Here is a 24,882-nt window from a genome sequence, read left to right on the forward strand (position 1 = left end):
AAAACGTTGCCTTGCAAAACCATGATCAGCTTGACCCACTTCTGAGCAGGGTCAGACCTGCACTTGATCCTCAGGTGCTGATTATCTGTCTGGAGGGCTTTGTCTGTATGAGAGACTATATGGGAGAAATCTCTAGTGGGCTTTAAAAAAAAAAAAAACAAATAAAAATCATGGTATTGCATTCTCTGGTGAGAGGAGGAGAGGGCTGTTCCCCTGCAGTGCCTGTGCCCCAAGTTCTCTTTGTCCTCCACAACCCCTTCCTGCTGCAGGGTCTCTTGAGGCTTCTGGCTTCCTGCTGAGAGCCTGTGGCCTCTCTTGGTGTCAGTGCTCCTGCACAGCAGCTCTGTGTCAGTTCTGATGTTTTCTGGGTCGTCCTTTACCTCCTAAGGTGAGAGGAGCAGCACCTGACAAGCTGGTCATCTTTGTGCTGCGCTCTACACTTCGCTGCTGGTGGCTTTGCTGTGCCTTATTGCTCTTCTCTGACAGGACTGCCAAAGCTACCGTTCTCACATGGTAGGTTATATTGCTGGCTTTTGGGTAAAACTTACAGTTCTCCTCCTAAGTGATCTGAGCATTCACAGGAGCTGGAAGCTCTGCGTGGGGGGCAGAGCAGGCTCCAGCGAGCACCTAGCAAGGGCAGGCTGTAATCGAGTCAGTTCATGCTGTGTGCCGCTGCCCTTTCAGACTGTAGGGCAGCAGCTGTGGTCAGTGAGGGCTTCTTGCTCAACCAGTGAGCTGGGTTTAATCAGTTCTACAAGATTCTGGGCATCCAGGTTACGTTTTTATGTAATTAACTGTTTCTGTGTTAGGTTAGATTTCCTTGGCTGTTGCGGTGCCGCTTGGAGAAAGATGCAGTAAAATCATTCACAATTAAAGTGGTCTGAACTCAGTAGTCTTTGGACAGTTCTGAAGAAATGAGAATTGTATTTTGTGTTTTCTTTAGAAATTTTATCAAGGATGAGCTCAGCTTTTTGATAGAAAAGAAAGCAGGGGAGATGGAGCTGGCTGCCGTCAGGGAGCAGCGGAAACCCAGCAGGTAAAAGATGCTCACCTGCATCTGGAGTGCTCTCGGAGGGCTACCCGGGGTGTAATGCCAGAGAGTCAGGTGCGGGGTGATGCTGGACCTTGTTGCTGTGTGTGACGGGCCAGGGAAAGCCAGCACAGCTCTCATCTGTCACAGGCACCTTACTGAGCTTTGTTTACAGATTCATGATGAACGTCAGGCTCTCATACGTTTAAGATTCTGTGTAAGGGTGATACGAATTGTTTGCTTTTTGAGTCAGCTTGTTTGATGGGGAGACCTGTTCAGCGAGCAGGAAGGGAAAGAAAGGGCTGGTGTGAAGCTAAGATGCGCAGCAAACGGCACTGCGTTTTCTTTGTGAAAGGGAAAATCAAAGCACCCTGTCACGAAGTGCATCCCGTTCCCAACTGGAACAGGTTGGCTCGTCCAGCTTTATTGCAACTTAGGGCCGTGCTCGTGCAGTCCCGCTCGGTCAGAGGGCCGTGCCCCAAAAACCTCGGAGGGGTTTCGCTCCTGGGAGCGCTTTGCCTTCTGCTGTGTAATGCAAACCCCCTTATCCCACGTCTGACCCGAGAGCAGGGCGCGATGAGAGCTGAAGAGGAAGGAGGGGAAAAAAACACTAAGGGCTCCCGCAACCCGCTCCGGGCGGCCCCTCCCGCCCCCGCCTCCTCCTCCGCCCCGCGCGGGGGGATTAGGGCCGACCGTCCCCTGCATAAAGCGGCCGGCCGGCCCTGCCCGTCCCACCGCAGTTCGCCATGCAGGCCGTGCCCCGGCGCGGCGGCTCGCTGGAGGGAGCGCCGTGCCCGCGGGAGGCCGGCGGGCAGGTGAGCGGCGCGGGGCGGGGGTGCGTGCCGTGCTCCCCGGGAAGGACGGCCGGGCGGGGCTGGGGGCGGCCCGTGCTTCTGGAGGGAACGGCGGAGAGGCGGGCGGACCGGCACCGGTCGGCGGTGCCGCACGTTAAAATAGGGAAAAAAAATACGACCCCCGAGGTTTGGGGTCTCTCGTCAGATCAAAATTCTCGGGAAGACCTGCGGCGAGGCTGAAAAACGCGCCTGTAAGGTGACGTCGAGTTGCGGCCACCTGTAGGGTCGCGTTTTCATCCTTTCCTGCTAGGAAGGGTGTGACGAGGGCAGCGAGAAACAGCCAGCTGCTTAAGGAGTACAGGTAATGGCTGTCTATGTCAAATACCTGTTTAAAAGGTGTTCCGGTCTTCCGCTTACAGTTCTGCAATGTGGTTTCCTCTAGAGGAGTGTTCTTGGGTAATTTTAAATGCTGGGTACCTGCTGGTACGAAGAATCGAGCCGCAGCATGTGAACTCTAAATATCCCCTCCTGACTAGAGGAATGTTTTCTTAGGGGAGAGAGGGAAGAGATTGCTATGACTTTCATGGGGAACAGTTTTTAACCAGAAGACACTTAGTAGCTTTCTGAAGAGGGCCTTGGAAGGTCCCTTTTGTTTGTGCGCTTTCATTAGCGCAAGTGAGGTTGATGGCAGATCAGTTAATACAGTGCAGTAATGATTCCTCCTTGTACCCTCTAAAGAGCTGGCGTGTGATGCCGCACAAAGGAAGAGTGTTAGGCATGATTAGAGCCGAGTGACTGATACAGAATAGAGTGAAACTGGAGGAATTACTTTTGCTTTAGCATTTGCTCTTGTCCAACACCAAAATAGTTGTGTTAATGCAGACCTATCAGAAGTCAGTTTTTGTACTGAGAGCAGAGGATTAATGCTGGTTCAGGGTTAAAGGTGCAAATGATGTGCATCTGGCATTGCAAGCATCTGAATTTCTCTTCTGCAACATGTTCAAACTCATGTTAGAGGCCATTGGTAGAATTTAGTGTAAAGAATACTCTGCTTGGTGTTGTGTTTTATTTGTTTGCCTCTTAGAAATGTTGCTTAATAAATGATATCACCCAACCCTAAACACAAGCTTGAAAATACTAAAATACAAAATAAGAACACACGTCTTCAGTACACGTGGTTTGTCCCAGCTGTGCACCCTGTAGTGTTACCTGTAGTGATACCTAGATCTCATGAGCTGAAGGCAGTGATCCTGAGTGTGGAATCAAGCCACCCTTCTTTTTGTAAATCGCATTGAATAATCAGCCCCATGGTTTTGTGCTTTCAAAATACACTTTGTGTTTGTAATGGAGGCTTCATTGCTTCTAAAGCAGCATCATCCAAGTGGGATTTGGTTTAATCAAAGAGCAGCGTCTGCTCTTGGGAGAACAGCTGATAGCCTTTGTATGATGGTGGGGTTTTAGTTTTTCCTTTTCTGCTTGGAGTAGCCCTGCTCAGTGCCCATTCCTTGTGACTCTGATCCTTGTTTGTTTACGTTTAGCTAAGTAAGTCCAACTACATGATGATTGAAGATAATAAAGAGAACAAAGACCGCGCGTCTGAAAGGGGAAGAACTGCCATCATTTTTTCCTTGAAGAATGAAGTTGGAGGACTTGTAAAAGCTCTAAAACTCTTTCAGGTATGTAATAATTGTATTTCTATAGCAGATCGACTTTTCATGTGTTATTTTATAGGTAGGTTTGACACACTGGAATTAATTACATCCGTTTATTAAGGACGTGACTCCTAACGTGCCTCCCACTTTGCACCCAAAATTATCCATAAAGGTACTCTTATGCCTCAGAAGTTGGATGCTGGCTTAAAGCCTTCAAAAACTCTTCTTCACTTACTAAAATTTGGAACAGATTCCTCTTGTTCTTTCATGAAAGAAGATTGGCACTCATTGTTTCTGCTCCATGTAAGTGGACCTGAAGCACTGCTGATGGTGCACGCTTGGGGTGCTGATGTGCTGCCTGCAATGCCACTGTCACTCTGTGTAGCTGGACTGAGGGTGACAGAGGTAGTGCAGTTGTACTACTGCACTCCTTTGACTGCTGGGTGTGTCCCTGTGCTGTCATCTGGCCCTGCCTGTCTGAGTCTGGGGGTTCCTGCATGATCCTGATGTAAGACATATGATTAAATAATTTTTCAGAGAAAAGAGAAGTGAAGTTTATGTCTGGAAAATGACTGCTTTTAAATCCCTTGCCTGTGAAATAATTACATGGCAACGCGATTGGCATTGTTGTGAATTTCCCTAGACCTAGCCACTGATCAGCTTCCTATGGGAGGGATGAAAGACAAAGGTCTTAAACCTCCTTAGTGCATTTCTCTGCCTCTTTGATGAAATGAAACCAAAAGAACTCCAATTGTTTCATTTTCTGTTGAATGAGTGGCTTTTTTGAAATCAATTTCACTGCTACCAATAAGCAGACTACTGCTAGGAGAGCCAGTTAACTAAGATAACTTCACGTAGATGGTAAATACGCTATGTCAGCAGAATACTTCTGCTTTTGAAGAATTAAATTTAGATTCTGGTCAATCCGTTTGAAAATATTACCTCCTACAAAACAGGAGAAGCATGTGAATCTGGTGCACATCGAGTCACGGAAATCCAAGAGACGAAATTCTGAATTTGAAATCTTCGTTGACTGTGACAGTAATAGGGAGCAACTGAATGAGATCTTCCAGCTCCTCAAATCCCATGTCAGCATTGTCTCTATGAACCCAACAGAGCATTTCAATGTGCAGGAAGATGGTAAGTACAGAGAGCAGAGCTGGCAAAACTGTGCCAAGGGAAGACATATTGCACTTCTCTGTGTTAATTTGAAACATTTTTACTTTGTCCATATGTGCTGCACGTGTACAATGTTTTCTATGGATAGCTGTCAGGTTTATGTTTCTGTGTCATTCCTGTGTGGTTTGGTCAGTGCAAACAGCTGTTTGGCCTTCTGCACTCCTGGCTCTTCTCAGCACAGCGTAACTGCTGTAAGTGGGAGACCTTGCACCATTACAGACTGATGCAGGCTGGTGGTTAGGCAGAGCCTGAATGAGGGCTGGGCCTGTGCACCATGACATCAGAGCTGTCATGTTGACATATACCACTTAAATTCAGGTGCTGGACAGTGTGGGAGATGAGTTCTGCCACTTCCTTGTGTAGCTATTAAGATGTCTTTTAAAGCACTTTGTATGCTATGTGGTTGCTTACATCAGTGTGAAAGAGAAGGTGGCTTTTACTTTTGAGATGCTTCAGATCCTGTTCACGTTTGCTCTTAGATGAAGAAATGCTCAAAATTTGGTTTCATCATTCAAAACTGAGGAGCATCAGGAGAGAAAAAAATCCTGTGGTTGTTGCTGTATATTAACAGCTCTGCCAAGAACTTGTTACAAGCTTTTCGGCTTAAAAACAAAACACCAAAAATCAACCCCCCAAAAAGCTTAGTAGTGAAATTAATTATGCATCTCTCTGAGGCTGCAGGGCTAAAGTTGCCTCCTCCTTTTCCTCTTCCCTCACAAACCCGTCTACAAAGCCTGCTATTTCTGGAGCACATAGCACAGAGCAGCATTTCTTGCCTGGGATCAGTAAAGTAGGATGGGAGGGCTCCATGCTCCGCTCTGCACAGGAACCACATGAAAGTCAGTTCTCTACTCCTTTATGTGCTTTATGGCCTGGAAGACTGTGCACAAGGAGGCCTTTGCTCCCTGGGAGCCATTAGCTGCTGCTCTAACATTAATACTAATAGCAGTCAAGGCCACTGAGAACCCATGTTAACTGTTTCCTCCCCAAATCTTCTGATTTGGAGTATGCTGTGCAGTCTGTGGGCAAACTGGCAGCGGCAGAGGAGGAAGTGTGAACTGTAGGCTGGTGCCAGATAGGCAGCAGGCTCCCTTGTCCTGTTTGTAACCCTTTTAATTTATAGATTTCGCCTGTAACTGCCATAGCCATACTTGAAAGTAGTGTTTCCTCCCTCAGCACGCTTGGCGTTAATAACTTAGTGGATTCCATGCGTTCCCTAGACATGGAGAATGTTCCCTGGTATCCAAAGAAGATCTCAGATTTGGATAAGTGTGCAAACCGTGTGCTGATGTACGGGTCCGATTTGGATGCTGACCACCCAGTAAGTATCTTACCCTTTCTGTGCCCAGTGCTCAGTGAAAAGTACATTGTGAAACTTGCTTTTAAAACATGCAGTGTTTCCTCTTCCCTTTTCATTCCCCTCCACAATGCCACTGGGGATCTAAGAACCTTCTGTTGGGGGTTTCATGTCTTTTCCTAGTTCAGGCAAGACTGCTGAATGTGGCTCCCATGCCATTCTGTGAGGCTTGCTCACATAGAGGACTGGGGCTGGGCCCTGAGTGGTCGCATAGGTACAAAACCAAAATGCTGTTGTGAGACAGGCTTGGTTTTTTCTCTTCATTTCTTCCTTACTATAAGTGGACCAAACAAATTAGAACTTGCACAGTACAAATGGACGATTTGTTTTGTTATTTAAAATAAGCAAGAAAGTGACCAGGTTTGTGTGTATATTGGTGTGACTAAAAGGACCCTTTGTCTTCTGAATATATACTGCATACATAAAACCTCCAATCTTTGCTTTGAATTTGCGTATTTGCTTATTTTACAGTTAATAAATATTTTGAACTACTCCTCTCCTTCTTACATAGCATGCTTTTATATTTACCACTGAAGACCTTTCAAGTACCTTGTTTTAATTTATTTACTGTAGCTTGAAAACTCATTTAAATTTACTTTTTCTTTTCTCCTTGCTCTCCCCAGGGTTTCAAAGACAACGTCTATCGTAAGAGGCGAAAGTATTTTGCAGACCTGGCTATGAACTACAAGCAGTAAGTTCAGCTTCTTTCAGAAAAAGCCATCTGGGTGCTTTGAAATAGCAACAGAGTGTGCTGGTTCGTTTCCCTGGGCTCAGATCTCACTGAGATATACTTGGCTCAGGAATCAGAGCTAGAAGGATAAAGTGAAGGGAGATTTAATGCAAGATTTAAAGGTTGATCTAGGTAATGCAAGATTAAAAGGTAGATCTAGGCCACCTTACAGCTTCCTGGGTCTCTGGTCAGTCTGAGGATCAGCTCACGCCTGCACAGACGTTGTGGTATCTGTGGCAGCACTGATCCCCAAATGGGCAGCAGTGTCAGCATGGGCTTCCTGCAGTGGGGTGTGTTCTGGCACTGGGTTCTCTACCCCTTTCTCTGGAAATGGGTGCAGCAGTGGAAGGGCTTGGGCAGCACATCTACGCAGCTGTCTGTCCAGGACATGCCTACTCTGCTAGGGCAGATCAGTCTCCTTTGCAAAGGAGAGGGAGGGGTGGAAAAGTTGCTAGACACCGCGTTGACCACTGAGTATAAACTCTGAGCAAACATTAATACTTGAGTTTTATTTCCTGGTTTAAAATAGAGCATGTGATGCGTAGATAAGACTTCTGTGAAATGGAATTCAAAGAGCTTCTGTCTTTAGAGATTCTGCTTGGGGGAGGGAGCTCTTAAAGCTGGAAGAGTTTCATAGCACAGTGCTATAAATTTTTTTCTGAACGTGCTTTTGGCGTTGCTGTTGCCTGCGTGAATATTAACATCAAATTCCTCAACTGGGAACAACCTAGCAATGGCAGATATCTAGAGCTTCATGGCACTGTTTGTTCATGCAGCTGGCCACCACAGCATGCGGGCAGTTGCTGCTGATGCGCTGTTAACAGAGCTTTCCTTGGGAAAGCAGCGGCCGTGCTGGTTACCTAGCTGGCAGTGGAAGCAATGCATGACACTCCAGTCGCTTTCAGCAGCCTTTAAATCACAGCCTTGCTCTAATCCACTTTAATCAAGATCCCAAGGGCTGATTAGGAGAGATGGGCTCAGTTAACGTGTTCAGACAGACACTTGTCTCCTCTGCACAGAAGCATGATTTTTACCTAATGTGTATGTTCAGTTGCTTCCACTTATTGTGCTGCTGATTTACAGAATTATCTTTTCCTAAAACAAATAACAAAGGATAATGGAAAGTGGCTGTATACAGATAGAGATATATTAAATACATATATATACAGATAGAGAGATATTAAAAGGAAGAAGATATGTTCCCAGCTCCTGAAACAAAAGGTTTTGCAGTTACTGTTTGAACACATAAGAAGCTGTTTACAGAACTGAAACTTTCAGACCCCTGTGAGATCAATGCAAGGATTGCTATCTGTTGATTTAGGTGGAGTAGTGAGCAAGCCCTTAGCAAAGAAGACCTCCAGGGCATAGACCAGATCTCGCCGTGTACTCAACAGTGTAATGAAGTCTTAAGCTTGACCAAGTGTCCCAGCCATATGAATGTTAAACAATAGAATAGTAAGTAAATGAGTCATCCTTATAAGCCATTTATGAAGGGGTGTCCCTTTGTCCTCATCTCCTTGTAGTGGTGACCCAATTCCCAAGATTGAATTCACAGAGGAAGAGATCAAGACCTGGGGGACTGTATATCGAGAGCTTAACAAGCTTTACCCAACTCATGCCTGCAGAGAGTACCTTAAAAACTTGCCCTTGCTCACCAAATACTGTGGGTACAGGGAAGACAACATTCCCCAGCTGGAAGATGTGTCCCGGTTCCTGAAAGGTAAGGTATTAGTTTTCTCTCACATGAAGAAGAACTTAAGTCCATTGCAAATCACACTGTTGTTATGTGGGCACAAAAAGATTGTTCTTGGTTTTGGCTGGGAAACCTAAAAGCAAAATGTTTGCTCGTATCAATTCTGGTCATTTAAGAGGACATCTGGATGTTTACATATTATGTCCTGAATATATGCAGTGATGGTTTGGGGGACCGTGCTAACTCTAAAGAGACTTAGGACTGGTTAAAGTGACTCCTAATTGTATTCTGTTGGTTGTAGGCATGAAATCTTAAGAAATCCACCTACGCAGAGGTAGGGACACTTCTACAGAATGTTGACCATTCTCAAGATTAGGCCTAAATTTTCTAGCCATGCCTAATTATTTCTTGCATTCTTAAGCCAAAGTAGTGATGTGGCACTTACCCCATTTGTAGTTGAGATGGGAACACTATAGACTTCTACTTTAAACTAACATATATTCTTTTCCACTCCTTTTTAGAGCGCACAGGTTTCACCATTCGCCCTGTTGCTGGGTATCTGTCACCCAGAGACTTCTTGGCAGGATTAGCATTCAGAGTTTTTCACTGCACTCAGTATGTTAGACACAGCTCGGACCCTCTCTACACACCAGAGCCGTGAGTAGAATGACACGTGTTTCTGAATGTTACTGCTCCACGCCAAGCTACTTAAAATCTGTTCAAGAACACCAGCAAGAAAACTTATTTTCAAAGGTGCTGAAGACTTCAGTCTTTCAATGATGAATACAATGATGTTTTAGCACGCTCAAGTGCCACCTTCATAAGCACAGGGTTTTCAAAAGTAGAGCTTGTTACTGGAGGACTCTTGCAGGTGTCATCATGGGCAGAGTTAGTTTAATGTTCAATTGGCTGCTAATGTGGAGCTCTGTCCTCAATATTAGACACCTTCATTTGGAAACCAGGCTATCTGTACTTTCGTAGAGATGGTATGATGTGCTTTCAGCTAAACCTGGTTTGATACTTCTATGTATTTTTTATATTGGTTAGATAATAAAGTTTCACACAAGATATTTTATGTTTAGTGGCTACTTTTTCTCACCATCACAAAGAAAGATGAGATTTTTGCATATTTTTTTTCCTCTCTTTTCCAGGGACACCTGCCATGAGCTCCTAGGCCATGTCCCTCTTTTGGCTGAACCCAGTTTTGCTCAGTTCTCTCAAGAAATTGGTCTTGCATCACTCGGAGCATCAGATGAGGCTGTCCAAAAACTGGCAACAGTGAGTGTATCAGTGCCCAGTGATCCCACTTAAAGCTTAACACTTCATTCAGCTGATCCCATTCTTAATTAATTTGGAGATTAATTTCAACATTAGCTCCACCAGCTGCTAGACCTGTTTCACACACTCTTAGCTTTAGAGCATATAACAGATTTCCATGCTAGGAAAAAAATACATTTTAAGGAAGACACATCAGGTATTCTTCTTTCTTTGCTTAATTCAAGTAAGGATGCAACTTCTAGGGGTAGATCACTTCTTCCAGCTTGGAATTCTATAGTCTGTTTTCTCCAAAAAATCTATTTTTACTTCTGAGAACATAGGTTACATATAAAAACACTGAACTGTTACTTTAGTGTGTCAATTGAATTGAGATGTTGTTTTCACTGAATGTGAAACTAGCACTAGGTACGTTTCAGCCAAGAAATTAAAATAAATAATGCTAATTCATCTTCTGGGATAACAATTTCTTGATGCTTAGACAGAAATATTGGAAGGTGAAAACTTTACATGAAAAATAATTGATGCTAGTTATGAAAGAACTGCCAGTTGTAGCTAGTGGTAAAACTTCTGCTACCTTTCATGAGGGCAGAAATAAACCATCTAAGAACATACCATTGCTTGCCACATACTTGCAGGAATCTTGGAATTCAGGAAACTAAACATCTGCAATTTTTTAGATCACAGAGGAACAACCTGTATTGGATTGATGTTTTCACTTGCTGAGGTCCTGTCTATCCAGTGTTTCTTTTAAGCTGAATCTCTCATGTCAAGTGTCCCTGTCTAGTTCACCAGAAAACCTTTGCTGAAGGATGAATTATTTTACTCCTTTCTCTGTTTCAGTGCTACTTTTTCACTGTAGAGTTTGGCCTGTGCAAGCAAGAGGGACAGCTAAGAGTTTATGGGGCTGGCTTGCTCTCTTCAATTAGTGAGCTCAAGGTAGGAATATCTCCTGCTTACTTCCCTCTTTGCTTTGCTCATACTTGATTATTTTTGTCACTGTTCTGCCATGTTTATTTATGAGGTATAACTCTAAAGACATTTATTCTGAGAATACCTAATGCGGAAATGACTTCTAGGTGAATTTGCTGGGGTTAGTCACAGGGCAGTGTGATTTTGGGTACGTGCTGAGCAGCTCCTGTGTCCTTCTCAGGCAGCATTAGGTGATTGATATATCTTAATGTTCAGTTCCAAGTAAGCTATTCTCAGAAAAAAAGACTCTTGTTTTAACCAGGTTTTGAAAATATTGTTCTTGTTCAAAAGCATTTTGGCAGAACACAGTCCTTCAGAGATCCTCAGTTTGTTAAGCTTAAACCATTGCTAAGCTGCAAGCATGTTTTAAGAAACAATGCACTAAATATGGTCTTCATCTTTGTTTTTATAATTCACTATTTAATCCATGTCATCTTCCTCGTGGATTCTTTTGGTGGTGATATTCCTCTGGCACATGATAACGCGTGGTGTTACTTAGCACTCGCTCTCTGGCAGTGCCAAAGTCAAGCCTTTTGACCCAAAGGTCACCTGCAAGCAAGAATGCCTCATCACAACTTTCCAGGAGGTTTACTTTGTTTCTGAAAGTTTTGAAGAAGCAAAGGAAAAGATGAGGTACACTTTTTCTTGCATGTTTTATAGATGCATACTTAAATTCCTGTGTTTCTCAGTGGCTCAGTGGCTCCCAGATCCTTTCATTCTTATCACAGTTTTTTAATGACCTTTCATGGGGCTGGAAAGCCGAGTTTAATATTCACTTGGCCTCCAATGTACTGGATGGGAGAGATGATGAACTTTGTAGTAATTATAATGAGCATGAAGAAAGTAAGTGATTTAGAAAAGTCATTATTGATACAGACTGCACACAGAGGATATGTTTGTCATCTGCTTAAACTTCCTCTCTTTTTTTTGCTTGAATAGAGAGTTTGCAAAAACCATCAAACGTCCATTTGGTGTGAAGTACAATCCATATACTCAGAGCGTGCAGATCTTGAAAGACACCAGAAGCATTGCCAGTGTGGTGAATGAGCTACGTCATGAGCTGGACATTGTCAGTGATGCCCTCAGCAAGATGGGCAAGCAGCTGGAAGTTTAACATTCCCATCATCTGTGTGGTGTGCTCAGCAACTCTTTTCCCCACTTATCTCTTTCTAGGAATTTAATGTCTTGTATGCAGAACTTTCCTTTGCTAATGGAAGAGTGAATAGCCCATGAGGATAATCACTTTAACTCACTTTAACTTATTTTTCTGTTTAAAGTCCCTTACAGAATGCATTTCCTTCACCTCCATTCCCTGTGGATAAATGAGCCCTGGAATTGCCTTGGAGAAGCTAGCAGAGGAATAGAGAAATCGCTAGGCTGGAGAAAAACTTGTCTGTGGATCAGGGCTGGGATCAGATGCTTCAGAGAGCTGCTTATGAGGCAATTGTAGAATAATTCGGCACAGGGAAAGGCTAATAGTCTATGCTGCTGATTTTACAGTACTGCAGACTTCATAACACAGAAGCACTGACTACTATAGCTTCTAAGTCTGCTATTAAGTTAAAATATTCAAGTGTAGAACTTGAATGAATACTTCCCAGGTACCAGAACACAAATATCTGTAAGTTCATTATGATAAAATGGAGGGGTCATATCTCCCTTTCATAGGCATCATTCTTGCTCCCATAGAATTCCATCTGTACTGACTGGTGTGTTTCTAGTAAAAGACAGAGGTACAGAGCTGTTCTGTGAAAGCCTAACTGTTTATTTCAAGAGATTTTCAGCTGTCTCAGAGCTGGGATTTTTGTTGTTATCCATGGTATTACACCTGAGGGAAGACACCAAGGAAATATCATTTGCCTTTTGTTGTCACAATTTATAGCAAACCATCAGGTACTGACTTAGCACAAAGCCTGAAACCATTTTGAAATTACAGTCCAATATTCAAAGTAGTTTCACGGGACTAAGAGGAGCCCAGTGCTGAAGTAACACCAGAGTGTAAAATAAGAGCCAAGGTTTGTAGTCTCAAACGTCCCATTGATTGCTCAGCCCTCTTAATGACCTTGCAAACTGCACAAAGATAGATTTAGCTTCTTCCTTGCTAGGCCTGAACGCTTGTATTCCCCATCAAGCAAATAAATGAAGGGTACAAACATTTGATGGAAATCTCCACCCCTGGAGGTATTCAAGGCCAGTTTGGCTGGGCCCTGGGCAGTCTGATCTGCTGGGTGGTGATGCTGTGCACAGCTGGGGATTAGAACTGTGTGGGCTTTGAGGTACCTTCCAACCCAAGCCATTCTGTGACTGTGTTCTGGTGGCTATGAACACAAATATCTCATAGCTGCAAGTATACCTTATCCTAAAGAGCTCTTTAGGATAATGTTGGGAAGCAGTGTGCTGCTGAATTGTCTGCATCCCATAGCAGCAAACTTTGCTTGATTTCAGGGCTGCGTAGTTCCAAATATCCTACGTAGCTGTATGGAGCTGTGTTGTCTTTGGTTGCTGCCAACCCTGCCTATGAAGTTAATCTACGTATGTTAAGGCTGTAATAAATTTGAAGGGAAGATTTGTGAAGAGCAGGGTATATTTGATAGCATGCCAGACCCTGGTTCTCCATATGTAGTTCTTACCAGAAAATCCAGCTTGCAACTGTGGATGTCACTGGAAAAATCAATGGAAATGTGAAATACGCTGGTCTGAGTCCTTGGGGAGTTGGAAAGGACCTTCAAGAACCTCTGTGCTTGGCAGTCCCTTTGTTTTGTATGCCTTCCAGTAGGCTGCATCTGCTTTGTAAGCCGTCCCAGCCCCATCTGTCCAAATATATTTGCTATTTAAATCCAGTCTAGATAATCTTCCTATCACTTTATTAATCCACCGCTGCTATTACTTTTTCTATGAACACTTTGGACATACAAAAATGTGTAACATCCGTTACGCTTTTAAATAGATGTTAGGAGCTTCCTCTTCCTGAAGAAGAAACCTTCTGCTTGGAGTAGTGAGGGAGAGGAGGTGTTGTGTGCTTTTGTGCTAGCAGTTGATGTTCAGCTGCGTTTTAGAAATGGTGGGATTGCTCTGGTGTCGAAGTTCGGGGTTGTGTTACTTGAGATCTGTGTCTGAGCTACTGCCTCGTTTTGAGTGGCAGGCCTCACACCTGCTGCTTTAGCACCAGCTGCTTTTGGGGAAACAAACAAACAAGCAGACGGAAAGCTGTCTTTATTTGCATCAGTGTAACAAAGAACGGAAGTAAAGCACAGGAATGTAGGGGAGGTGTATTTTCACAGTGTTAACCACGCGTACCTTCAGCTTCACACCTCCAACCCTACCAATGTTAGGCAGTGCATTAATCATTTACGTATTTTAAACCGTTGTGGAGCCTTTAAATGTCAATTAAGTAAACCCGCAGCGTCCCGCTGGTACTTGGCAGAAGCAGCTAAACCTTTACTTCAGCAATAAACGCACAGCGCTGTGTCTGCGGTTGGTTGCGTGTTTCATACCGCGGTCGTGCGTCCTATTTCCGCAGCGGGCGCTTCGTTCCCGCGCGCTCCTGCGGCGGCGCCCGGCAGCACGGCCGGGACTGCTCGCGCCGAGGCCCCGCCCCTTCCTGCCCGGCCGCGGAGGGGCGGGAAGGGCGCGAGCCCCATGGAGGTGGTGCTCTGCGCGTGGGTAGGTGGGCGCGAGATGGAGGCGGGAGGAGGGCTCGCGCGGCTCTCGGCCCCACACGGCGCGCGCGGCGTGAGGGCGGGCTCGCTGGCTCGTGCCGTGAGGTCACCTCAGCGGCCATGGGGCGTCTGAGAAGCTCCCTGTCGCGTTGCCGCCGCTGTGCCGCGTCTCCGAGGGAGCTCCTGGCGTGCAGGAGAGCCGAGCGCATTCTTGTTTAACTTCTTAACGTGTTATTTTTCTGTGCGCGTTCCAAGGGGGCGAACAGCTACGGCCAGCTTGGCCTCGGTCACAAAGAGGATGCGCTGCTACCTCAGCCAGCCAAAGATGTTTCCTGCAAGTGCCGAGGCATCAGGAGCATCGCTGGAGGAGGGGGACATTCTGCGGTTATCACTGGTAAAAACACTGCACTCGCCAGGAGTGCGTGATCGGAGCGGCCGTGAGAAAAGTCTTTCCATTCTGGTGTGCTGCTGCCACCTGTCTGTGGCTGCTGTGTCTGAGCAAGGATCAGTTAGTTGTGGGACAGTCCCACCTGCGCCTCTCGGCTTCATGCCTTGGAGAGATTCCTTTGTTTCATCGTCTTCTGTGGCTGTTTAATGACTTTGTAGGGATAGTTTCTAAACCCGTTTGATACAGTAGCTTTTCATACAAAGCCATTAATTGCCCTCTGTTGAGGACGAGGAAGGAAGGAGTCAAATGGAGTGTTATTCAATCTCGAGGAGTTTTAAGGTGAGGAGCAGAAAATAGCATCTCGCCTTCAGAACGTTCTGCTATATACCGTAGCTCATTATGGGAACAAAGGGATATGGGCAGGTGCTAATGAAATTCCTCTAGAAACAGGCTCCTTCCTCTAAAAGCATGAGCTGCTTCCCTTGGCTCTGTGACAGCTCTGTGTACTCAAAGTTGTTTCTGGTGCATCAGAAATAGGTGTCTTTGTGTGATTCGGTGTGATAATGACATGTAATTGCTGTGCCTGCTGTGGGATCTCATTGCACGTGTACTTCTTTTTGAATTGAGCATGATTTTTTTAATTTATTTTTTAATTCCAGATGCTGGAGAGCTCTTTGTATGTGGCCATAACAAAGAGGGGCAGTTGGGATTGGATCACACAGAAGATGTGCTATGTTTTACGCTGTGCACTGCCCTGTCTGGCTTCTTTGTGCAAGAAGTGGCCTGTGGTTGGGATTTTACAATCATACTGGGAGGTAAGTCCCTCTTTGCAGGAGCTGGGGGAATATGGGGATGTAGGGAACACACTGATAGTTCACGTTGCTGTTACTTCTGCAGTGTGTTGCATTAACAGGTTTTAAGCTGCTTGAAAGCTATTGCCTACAATCTTCTAACTTTACCTGAACATTACGTGTAAAACCAGAAGGCTGTGGCCTCAGGGATTTGAGAGGGGGAGTTGTTAGGTCTTTTTTTTTCCAGTTATTTTGCTATGTTTTTGCCCATTGGAATGTTGCAATACTTTGCTTTTGCTCGGAGGTATGCTGATCATGCTCTAGTAAATACTTTGTTTTGCAGGAGCTGGCCTAGTTCTGTCCTGTGGGTCTAACGCTTTTGGACAGCTAGGAGTTCCTCAAATTTCAGGTCCATGCTTGATTCCACAAAAGATCGAGGTAAAGATTTAAAAGGAACTGCTCTATAGCTCTGTGCTTTATGTGGCTTACAGCAATGACAAAGGCCTGGTGACCTCAGTGAGCTTTAAGCTTGGCTCCTCAACTGTTTGTAACGGAGTCTATCTGATGAAGTAAATTTAGAGAGTAGCCAACCAGTGATGGTCCTTGACCCAGAAATGAGATGCTTTCTTTTGTTGTGTGAGGGAGTTGCCCGCTTGCAACAGCAAATTGTCTCTTTCCTTAATGTTTCAAGTAACACAACTTGAGAGCATCTGCTCAGGTGTTGTAAAGTGACACTAATGCTAGTGAAACCATGAATTCATTTGGTACGTTGTTCCTGAACACTGAGTATTATCATATTCTTTCCACACCTGTAAGCATTTACATAAAACCAAGCCTGGTCATTCTCAAAATAATTGGAGAGTGGGAAAGTATGCAGCTGTGAGTGAGAGAAAAGATTTTTGTGAAGATTTATTTTTCCTTTGTGCATGAAGGGGAAGAAAAGTACATGGACTCATTTTTTTGTTTAACCTCCAGTGTTTAACGATCAGTATCAGCTTCCAAGGAAACAGGACAGAGAGTTAGCTAATTATTTTTCTCATCTACTATCTTCAACTGTAAGTGATAAAGGCAACGTAGCTGGTGGCGCTCCTGTAAGTTGTGTGGAAGTCTGTGATGATTCCTGGAGGTTAGGCTGTGGTAGGGAGCTCCAAATGTAGCCTCAAACTGTTTGCTTTGAAGTGCTTTAAGTAGTAGGAACTGAGATTTCCGTACCAAAAAAGGTTCTTCAGCATTGGCTGTAAGCCTAACAGTGTAAATAAATTTCTCACAGGAATTCTAATTAATCCTTAATTTATACTGTAGCTTCTTATTTGAATAATGCTATTGAAATGCTTTTACATCCAGATAAACTCTCTCGTGTAATGCAAGTGATAATTTGAGAGCAGAAAGGACTCTTAGACAGGAATTGTAGCCTCGTGGTCCATGCCGGCCACCGCTCTGTTACATTTTTTTGGATTTTGCACCCATCTGGGGGGAGGGACAGCTAATGATCCCTTCACCTGGTGCTCCCAGGAAGCATTAAGGGTACAGAGCACGATTCCAGTGTGGTGCCTTGAAAATGGTGGAGTGACAGTGCTAACTTGATCCTGTCTCCTGCGTGTCCACGTGGACCATTCGTTCATCTGAAATATTTTCTCTTTTGCTTTGTGTCCTGTTAATGCTTGGATGGAAGTGTTGTGTAGCTGACAAAAATTAGTGGGAACATCATCTAAAAATAAAAAATAATACGTTGGTATGCGCGGTGATGTGCAGGCTGGAATCATAGTGCCCTACAGATTTGTTCAGCATGTTCTGCTTCTAGAGGCAAAAATGTGAAAAATGAAAAATATTTTTTCTTTTTCTTTTTTTTTAAACTCGAACAGTCTCTCAAAGAGAAAGTAGTAGGTATTGCTGCAGGACTGAGACATGCCCTTGCTGCTACAGGTAAATATACTATCTTTGTTTTCTCATTTCTGAAACAAGTAAAGAGTATTTTTAATGTGTAGTGTTTTAATGGCTTAGTTGGAGGGAGGGGAAAAAAAAAAGAAAGGGGTGAATTTTAGCTTCTATTTTTACTTGAGCAATGAGACTGTAGTTGTTGCTTCATAAACATAAGGATAACCCTGATAAAGTTTGGTTTTGGCACAAAGAGCATGGAAAACATAATTCAACCCAGTGAAAATGAATGTGTCTTTAAAAACCAAGTAATTAATTATTTACTTGAGTTAAGGGATTTTTTTGATGGTTATTGTATTTTAATCTCTTCTCTGTGTGTTCACTCTGAAAAGAGAGTGGTTTGGTGTTTCAGTGGGGAACTGGCATGGCATCTCGGGCAAAGCGTGTGCATCAGGGGAAAACCCTCCCTCTGTTCTTGACTGCAAAGGAACCCTGTGAAATAAAAGGTAATCCCAGAGTCTGACTGTCAAGGTGATATGCAACATATTTTTTAATGGAGCTGCTCAGTGTTATAAATATGGAATATCTGAAGCAGAATCTGTGTTCATAATCCATGGGGGAAAATGATGCTGAGTCTTTTAGTGTCTGTGACCCAGAAGCTGGCGTTTTTGTTATAAAATTCATTATCATCATGCAATCATAAGTTCATAAGTTCATAAGTTCATAAGGTTGGAAAGGACCTATAAGATCATCTAGTCCAACCATCCTCCTATCACTATCTCTACCCAACTACTAAATTAAGTCCTTAAGCACCTCATCTAAACGCTTCTTGAACAGCGCTAGGGATGGTGCCTCAACCACCTCCCTAGGCAGGCCATTCCAGTGCCTGACCACTCTTTCAGAAAAGAAATGCTTCCTGAGGTCTAATCTAAATCTTCCCTGGCGCAACTTGTGGCCATTCCCTCTCGTCCTGTCATTACTTATCAGGGAGAAGAGGCCTACCCCCTCCTCTCCACAACCCCCCTTCAGGAAGTGGTAGAGTGCTATAAGGTCACCTCTGAGCCTCCTCTTCTCCAGACTAAACAATCCCAGCTCCCTCAGCCGCTCCTCATAAGACTTGTGCTCCAGGCCCCTCACCAGTTTTGTTGCCCTTCTCTGAACACGCTCCAGGGCCGCAATGTCCTTCTTGTAGTGAGGGGCCCAAAACTGAACACAGTACTCGAGGTGGGGCCGCACCAGAGCTGAGTACAGGGGGATGATCACCTCCCTGCTCCTGCTGGCTACACTATTTCTAATACAGGCCAGGATGCTGTTGGCCTTCTTGGCCACCTGGGCACACTGCCGGCTCATGTTGAGCCGAGCATCAACCAACACCCCCAGGTCCTTTTCCTCTCTGCATTCTTCAAGCCATTCTGCCCCAAGCCTATAGCATTGCATGGGGTTATTGTGGCCAAAGTGCAGGACCCGGCACTTGGTCTTATTGAACCTCATCCCATTTTGCTCAGCCCAGCTGTTCAGCCTATCCAAATCCCTCTGGAGGGCCTCCCTACCCTCAGGCAGTTTGACACATCCTCCCAGCTTTGTGTCATCTGCAAACTTACTGAGGGTACACTCAATTCCCTCATCTAGGTCATCAATAAAGATATTAAACAAGATGGGCCCCAAAACAGACCCTTGGGGGACACCACTCGTTACAGGACGCCAGCTGGACTTAACTCCATTAACCACTACCCTCTGGGCACGGCCCTCCAGCCAGTTCTCCACCCAGAGAAGAGTGAACCTGTCCACACCACGGGCTGCCAGTTTCCTTAGGAGAATACTGTGGGAGACCGTGTCAAAGGCCTTGCTGAAGTCCAGGTAGACTACAATCATATTGTATGGGAACTGTTGAATCAGGGCCTGAACCACTGATGGATCACCTGAGGTGAGCACTGAGTCAGCTGCACTTGCACAGGTGAAGGCAATTCAGCTGTGTGACCGGAAGGGGTGGAGCTTGGCTCCATCTCTCCTAGGCTCCATGTAATGGCTGACCACTACTGGGGAAAGATCTCTGTCTGGAGATTGCTCCCTTTGGATTTTTTCCACTGTGAGCCTGGGACATGGATAAGAATTTCATTTATTTTCAATTATTCCTTTCCACTGCAATAATCTTTCTCGTTATACTCCCTGCCTACAATACTACTTTGGACTGTTTTATTCTGTTAACCATACGCATACCTTGATATCAGTGTTTTATGTCTGTGCACAAAAAGATATCCTCTGTACAGTTTTATGAGACTTAATCTCTCCCTAGGTCTGAAAGATGTAAAGGTGAAGAGAGTTGCTGCAGGCTCCTATCATTGCGTGTCTCTTACAGGTAGGCCTGAGGTGCAGGCACAAAGTCCTTGTCTCAGCATATTAAGAAGTTCTGTGCTTTGGAAATGTCACTTTTGGCTTGACTGGTGGATGTATTGTGGTGTAGTGCTGGTTGGCTGTTCTGTAGTGGCTTTGGATTTTGGGAACTTCCATCTTACTAAGACCTGGATTCGCTTGTTAAATTATTGAAATTCTACGTATTTTATTCATGGGATCAGATATGACACAGCCCTTATAAATAAGTAAGGGCCTGGGCTCTTAGTGGTTAGAAACTTTGCAGGGACTTGTGAAAGCTCTTCGCTGCACAGATTCCCTGCAGCAGCAGTACTGCATCAGGTACCTGGGTGGGTGAGCCAGGTGCAACACTTTGCCAATGGGAAGGAGCATTATGGGGTCGTGTTGTAAAAGGCTGCTGTGCCTGTCCTTCTCCTGCAACCTGAAAGGTTGGCTGTGCTGTGCAAGGGCATGTGGGGGGATCTGCAGTAACAGCATGCACGTGCATCTGTGTGAGCTGGTGTAAGAGCTCCAATTGTATTAAAAGCAGTGGAAAATTGCTTTCTGACTTAGGCACTTGTGTAACTTCATCCATTTGTTCTTTAGGCAATGCTCCCATGCTGGGTGTTAAGTATCTGGTAGTGAAAGTGTAATAAATGAGTTAGTTATTTTATGTTTTTCTGCTTCTTGGCTGACCAAGAGATGGGGAAAGAATAGCTTGTATAGTTCTGAAATGTGGGAAGTATATTGAACCATATGAAAACAAATCTTTACCAAACTTCAGAAGCAGTTCTTAGCAAATATGCAGCCATCTGGTGCCTCTGCCATCATCAAACAGAGTGCTGCAGTGCTTATGCACGGAGATGAGATGTATGGGGAAACATGAGATGTGAATTACCCCAAGTTCTGAGATGCAAAGTCTGTATGTGATTAGTGAAGAGCTGTCAGGACAAACAGAATCTACTTTAACTAATTAGCACTTCCTGTGTGTTTAGAGTGAGCAAATCATTGTTTCATGTTCTTTTTTTTTATGTCAAAGCTTTTAATAATGTGCTGGTATTGCTGCCCTTCCTCCTGCATTAGCTTCTAAAGATGCTTACTTCTGAAGCCACTGCAGGGTGTAGTATTTAGTAAGTGAGCATCACTGGGGTTTTTTTTCTAGGAATTTCCTGCTGAGCGATGCGGTTTTCTTTGGCTCTGCTCATGGGCCACCTGCTGGTAGGACATCGAACACCAGCCGTCAGGAGGCTTTGCATGCCAGGGTTGAAGTGCACTGTTGCAAACATGAGTTTTTATTTTTTAAAGAATAAATAGATAAAGGGGACAGGGGATTCAGTAGGATCTGGACAATATTTCATGTTGCAGATTTCAGTTTCTGGTCTTTGTGAGCATGTGATCGTGTGTGTGTGTGTGAGACTTTTTCTTGTGCACAGCGTACTAACTTCAGGAAGCCTGACACAGCTCACGTTCTGCTTATTATGGGGTATGTTTTTTAACATGGAGGTCTGGAACCTGAACTGAATTGTCTTGTGCTGAAAAGATTGGATTACTGATGAGTGGTATCTGCAGAAGGACCTGTCTGAACACTGTTACTGTCAATCGGTTCTTAGGCTGTGGGCAACTCCAACTCGTATTGGGGAACCACATGAAGCAATATGCATGTTTCTGTAAATATAATTATCTCTGTGGGTGGAATCCTGGAGCGTGTACTTGCACAAATGCTTCTTCTGCAAAGGGAGTGGGGGAAGTAATTACTTGCAGAAGTCTCTCTAGTGCTTTGAGACATGATAATATTTTGGTTTTGCTTTGTGATGGGTAGTACCTGCTCCACTTACACGCTCTTGATTGTGTCACATTCCTTTAGGAAGTGACTGAGCAGGATGGTAGGGAACATTAGGCTGTTTTTGCTTTTGAGGATTTACGCTGAATGTGAATGAATCAGCTCAAGCTGCATGCAGCAGCACGATTACAAGTGGAGCTGGGGGCCTGTGGCTCCTGTGAAGAAGGTGGGAGAATGTTCAAGCTTCCCAAGTACTTGAGGAGTGTTGTGTTATTTGCAGCACTTCAGAAGGTTATTTACTGAGCTGAGTCCAAACTTTGGGACGGAGGAAAAAGCTGGCCTGCAGGTTAGGGAGTGCTCAGTGAATGAGCCCACGATATTTTAAGCATTTTCTCTAAGATGTTTACTACTGTACTTAGTTCTCTCATTAAACTTTGCTTTTGCTGTAAAGATGTTTCAGTCATCTTTGTGAAACTTGGAGTAAAAATGAGGTCTGGATGGTTTGACCCCAAAACTGTGGTTGCCTCAGAAAGTCAGTGTAGCTGTTGGAAAACAGGCATTTTGTTAAGGCCTTGGCAAATATTTTTCATATTCTGATTACAGTTTTTATGCACGTGGTAAAGGTACTGTCCTTTCCTCAAAATCACTGAGCAGTGACAAAAATTGTATCTGATGTTGTTCTCTGTGTGTCACTTTCAGCTCATTTTACTTCTTTACCAATTGCAGGTGAAGGACACCTCTATATCTGGGGTAGCAACAAACACGGGCAACTGGTGAGCGAAGAGGTATTTCTTGTTGAGCCCAAGAAGATAGACACTCAGTTTTTCTCCCATGAAAAGATTGGAGCAGTTTGGAGTGGCTGGACTCACTTGGTGGCACAGACAGGTAGGATGTGTAAAAAGCAGCCAGATGTGGCAGCAGATCTTTAAACAGTCTATGACACATGTGAACTGTGATCTTACTAATATTAACTGAATGCAGGAATTAGGGAGAGGGAAGAGATAATCCTGAGCAAGTGTCTGTCTGCAAGGCGTGAAGGGGTTCATAGGCATGAACTGTTCCCTGGTTGCAGGATTCTTAGCTGAGGATCTAAAGATCCACCAGAGTGTTTCTTCCTTTGCACAGCTGCACTGGTCTTCTTGCACTTTAAGACTGAGCAGAGCTCCTAGTGCTGCTCACTTGCACTTCTGTAGTAGAGTGATTAGAATGAATAAAATTGTGTACAGAAGGGAAACAAACTAAGTTGGTTTAGAGTGCCTTGCTTCTGTGGTCAAACTCGGAGAGTGGCGAGAACAGGTAAGTAAAATCCTCATTAGTTTGGAGAGTATTGTCATAAGATGAAATGATTTTGTTGAACCTGTTCAGCTGTACCTTCCTGGGAAGTGTGAAAGAATGCCACATGCAGAAGATCAGATTCTTTCCTAGGAATAAATAGGGAAGGCTATGAACTAATGGCATCCACGTGTAGAATGATGGTTGATCTAATGAAGGTCATTTATTAGTAATTTGCATTGCTGCTCTGTTGTGAAATACAAAGGTAGAAGAGAAAGGTAAGGCATCTGAAACTATTGCCGTTTTCACGTGTGAGCAGTATGTGCAGATAACTTCTACTCTGTACTGAGATATAAGAGTTAAGATGGTCAAAAGTATTAAATTATTTTATAAAACAACAACAACAAAGGCCAGCCAGAGTTAGATTTGCAGGAGTTGCGTACATTTGTTTTAGCTTGTTTAGTCTGCCAGGTAAGGAAATGAAGAGCAGACGGAAACATTTTTCCTAGAGTCATGTTGAAGATTGAGGAGCCTATTGGTCTGTCGGGATGCAACCAGTTCATTACAAATCTGCAGAGGGGCCACGGATCTGTTGTTCTTACTGGATTCTGTAGTTATGGATACTGGTTCAGGGAGCACTTAGCCTCCTTGGTCACTGTGCGCTGAAGTGTGGTATCGCTGTGGCGCTGTAAATAATGGAACAGTCACACAGTGATGTCCTTGCTCTGTGAGAGAAGTGCCTGTTTTAATTACAGTGTACTGTGAACTCTCAGTGGTAGGACTTGAAGAGACGTGATGCATGACTGGAAAAACAAATCGGTTAATCATTCTGTTTCACGGCATTCATTGTTTGACATTAAAGTACGTGAGAGAAATGCCGTGTTAAAAACCTGTGTTACTCAGCCTGCTCTCTTAGCTGTTTGGAAGCTCTGTTTGAACACTGATTTTTTTTTCAGAGGGAAATTTGAAAATCTGAAAATTTCAGAGCTGGAGTCAGTGCCATGTACTGCTTGGAAACACTGCAGGTGGAGTAAGGGAACTTCTCTCAAAGTATGGTTCTCGATCAGAGTGCTTGGTGTTGCTCACACTGAAATAGAAATGGTGGAAGGGGAGACATTAGTCAGGGCAGCCTGTGAAAAACAGGTCTTGTCAGTGGTTTGCCTGGCTTTCTTATCCCTTAATAATGTATATCCAGAAAATAAAACTTCCCAAGCTTTTAGAAACTTGAGTGTTTCACCTGTTTATCCACGATCATTACAGAAATGAGGGGAATATTCTAGTAGGTGATTTTAAGACAAGGTGGGTGGAATGATGCTGACTGACTGGCAGCGGTACTTTTTTTTTTTTTGGTAAATGTTTGGAAGGAATTTAAATAGGCTGACTTGATATCTGCATCAGAACTGGCCAAGTGGTGTAGTGCTGTAAGTTATTGCTGCATTTAGAATTTTAAATCTCTTTGGAAGTCAATGGAGCTGAATCTTAAATTATTTGGAATAAGATTTTGAATGGCCTTTGGCAGCTCCCTGATACAAATCAGGACCTTATGGGACTTCCAAAGGTTGTTCAACTGCCAGATGTAGTGTGAGCTAAGCACTTAACTTGCTGAAAAATCACTAATTGCTTGTGGATAAACTTGCACTTCTCTAAGTAACTGAAAATACAGCCCAATTGAATGCTTCTCCCTGTGTGTAATTCTCCCTCCATTATTTTTACTGCATCCTAGCAAAAGAGGAAATACTACTCCAGTTTTCTGCTGCTGAAGCTGCATAAACCAGTGCTCTCCAAACAATTTTGATCACAAATCCCTATCACTAAGAAAAAAAGCCAAAAGAACAGAACTTTCTGCTGGTGCACCCCCACTATAAGTGTACCTATTATTTTAGAGTACGTATTACTGTAGTGTACTATGCAAATCATAAAACATACACAGAAGTAGAAATCAAGGGTTGAAATAAAAATAAAATACTATTCAAAATAATACTAAAAATATTGCTTTTAATATCCACACAAATATTCATGCTGTGGATTAATACTTCTAAAGTGAGTCTAAGCAAGTTACCAACTTGCTTGTCAGACAAGAAGGAAC

At 44.0% G+C, this 24,882-nt stretch overlaps 2 protein-coding genes across 2 annotated transcripts in view; both read left to right on the forward strand.

Moving 5' to 3' along the window:
* Positions 1-1,776: 1,776 nt before the first annotated feature.
* On the forward strand, positions 1,777-13,443 carry TPH1 (tryptophan hydroxylase 1). The gene is made up of 11 exons (XM_065755242.1): positions 1,777-1,845; positions 3,363-3,500; positions 4,433-4,616; positions 5,876-5,976; positions 6,636-6,703; positions 8,266-8,462; positions 8,957-9,092; positions 9,587-9,713; positions 10,554-10,649; positions 11,182-11,315; positions 11,622-13,443. Exons 1-11 carry the CDS (start codon positions 1,777-1,779, stop codon positions 11,794-11,796), a joined length of 1,425 nt encoding a protein of 474 aa, XP_065611314.1. The 3' UTR covers positions 11,797-13,443.
* An 863-nt stretch (positions 13,444-14,306) lies between these two features.
* Positions 14,307-24,882, forward strand: part of SERGEF (secretion regulating guanine nucleotide exchange factor) — a 123,392-nt gene continuing 112,816 nt past the window's right edge. Inside the window, exons 1-8 of the mRNA XM_065755249.1 lie at positions 14,307-14,345; positions 14,597-14,735; positions 15,389-15,544; positions 15,864-15,958; positions 17,383-17,443; positions 17,788-17,901; positions 19,689-19,751; positions 22,251-22,409. Of these exons, the coding sequence (XP_065611321.1) occupies positions 14,322-14,345; positions 14,597-14,735; positions 15,389-15,544; positions 15,864-15,958; positions 17,383-17,443; positions 17,788-17,901; positions 19,689-19,751; positions 22,251-22,409 (811 nt within the window). The 5' untranslated portion in view covers positions 14,307-14,321. The remainder of the gene's footprint in view (positions 14,346-14,596; positions 14,736-15,388; positions 15,545-15,863; positions 15,959-17,382; positions 17,444-17,787; positions 17,902-19,688; positions 19,752-22,250; positions 22,410-24,882) is intronic.

Source organism: Cyrtonyx montezumae, unplaced genomic scaffold (genome assembly GCF_038088225.1).
Source record: "Cyrtonyx montezumae isolate F1298 unplaced genomic scaffold, pur_monq_1.0 scaffold_10, whole genome shotgun sequence".
Classification (NCBI taxonomy): domain Eukaryota; kingdom Metazoa; phylum Chordata; class Aves; order Galliformes; family Odontophoridae; genus Cyrtonyx; species Cyrtonyx montezumae.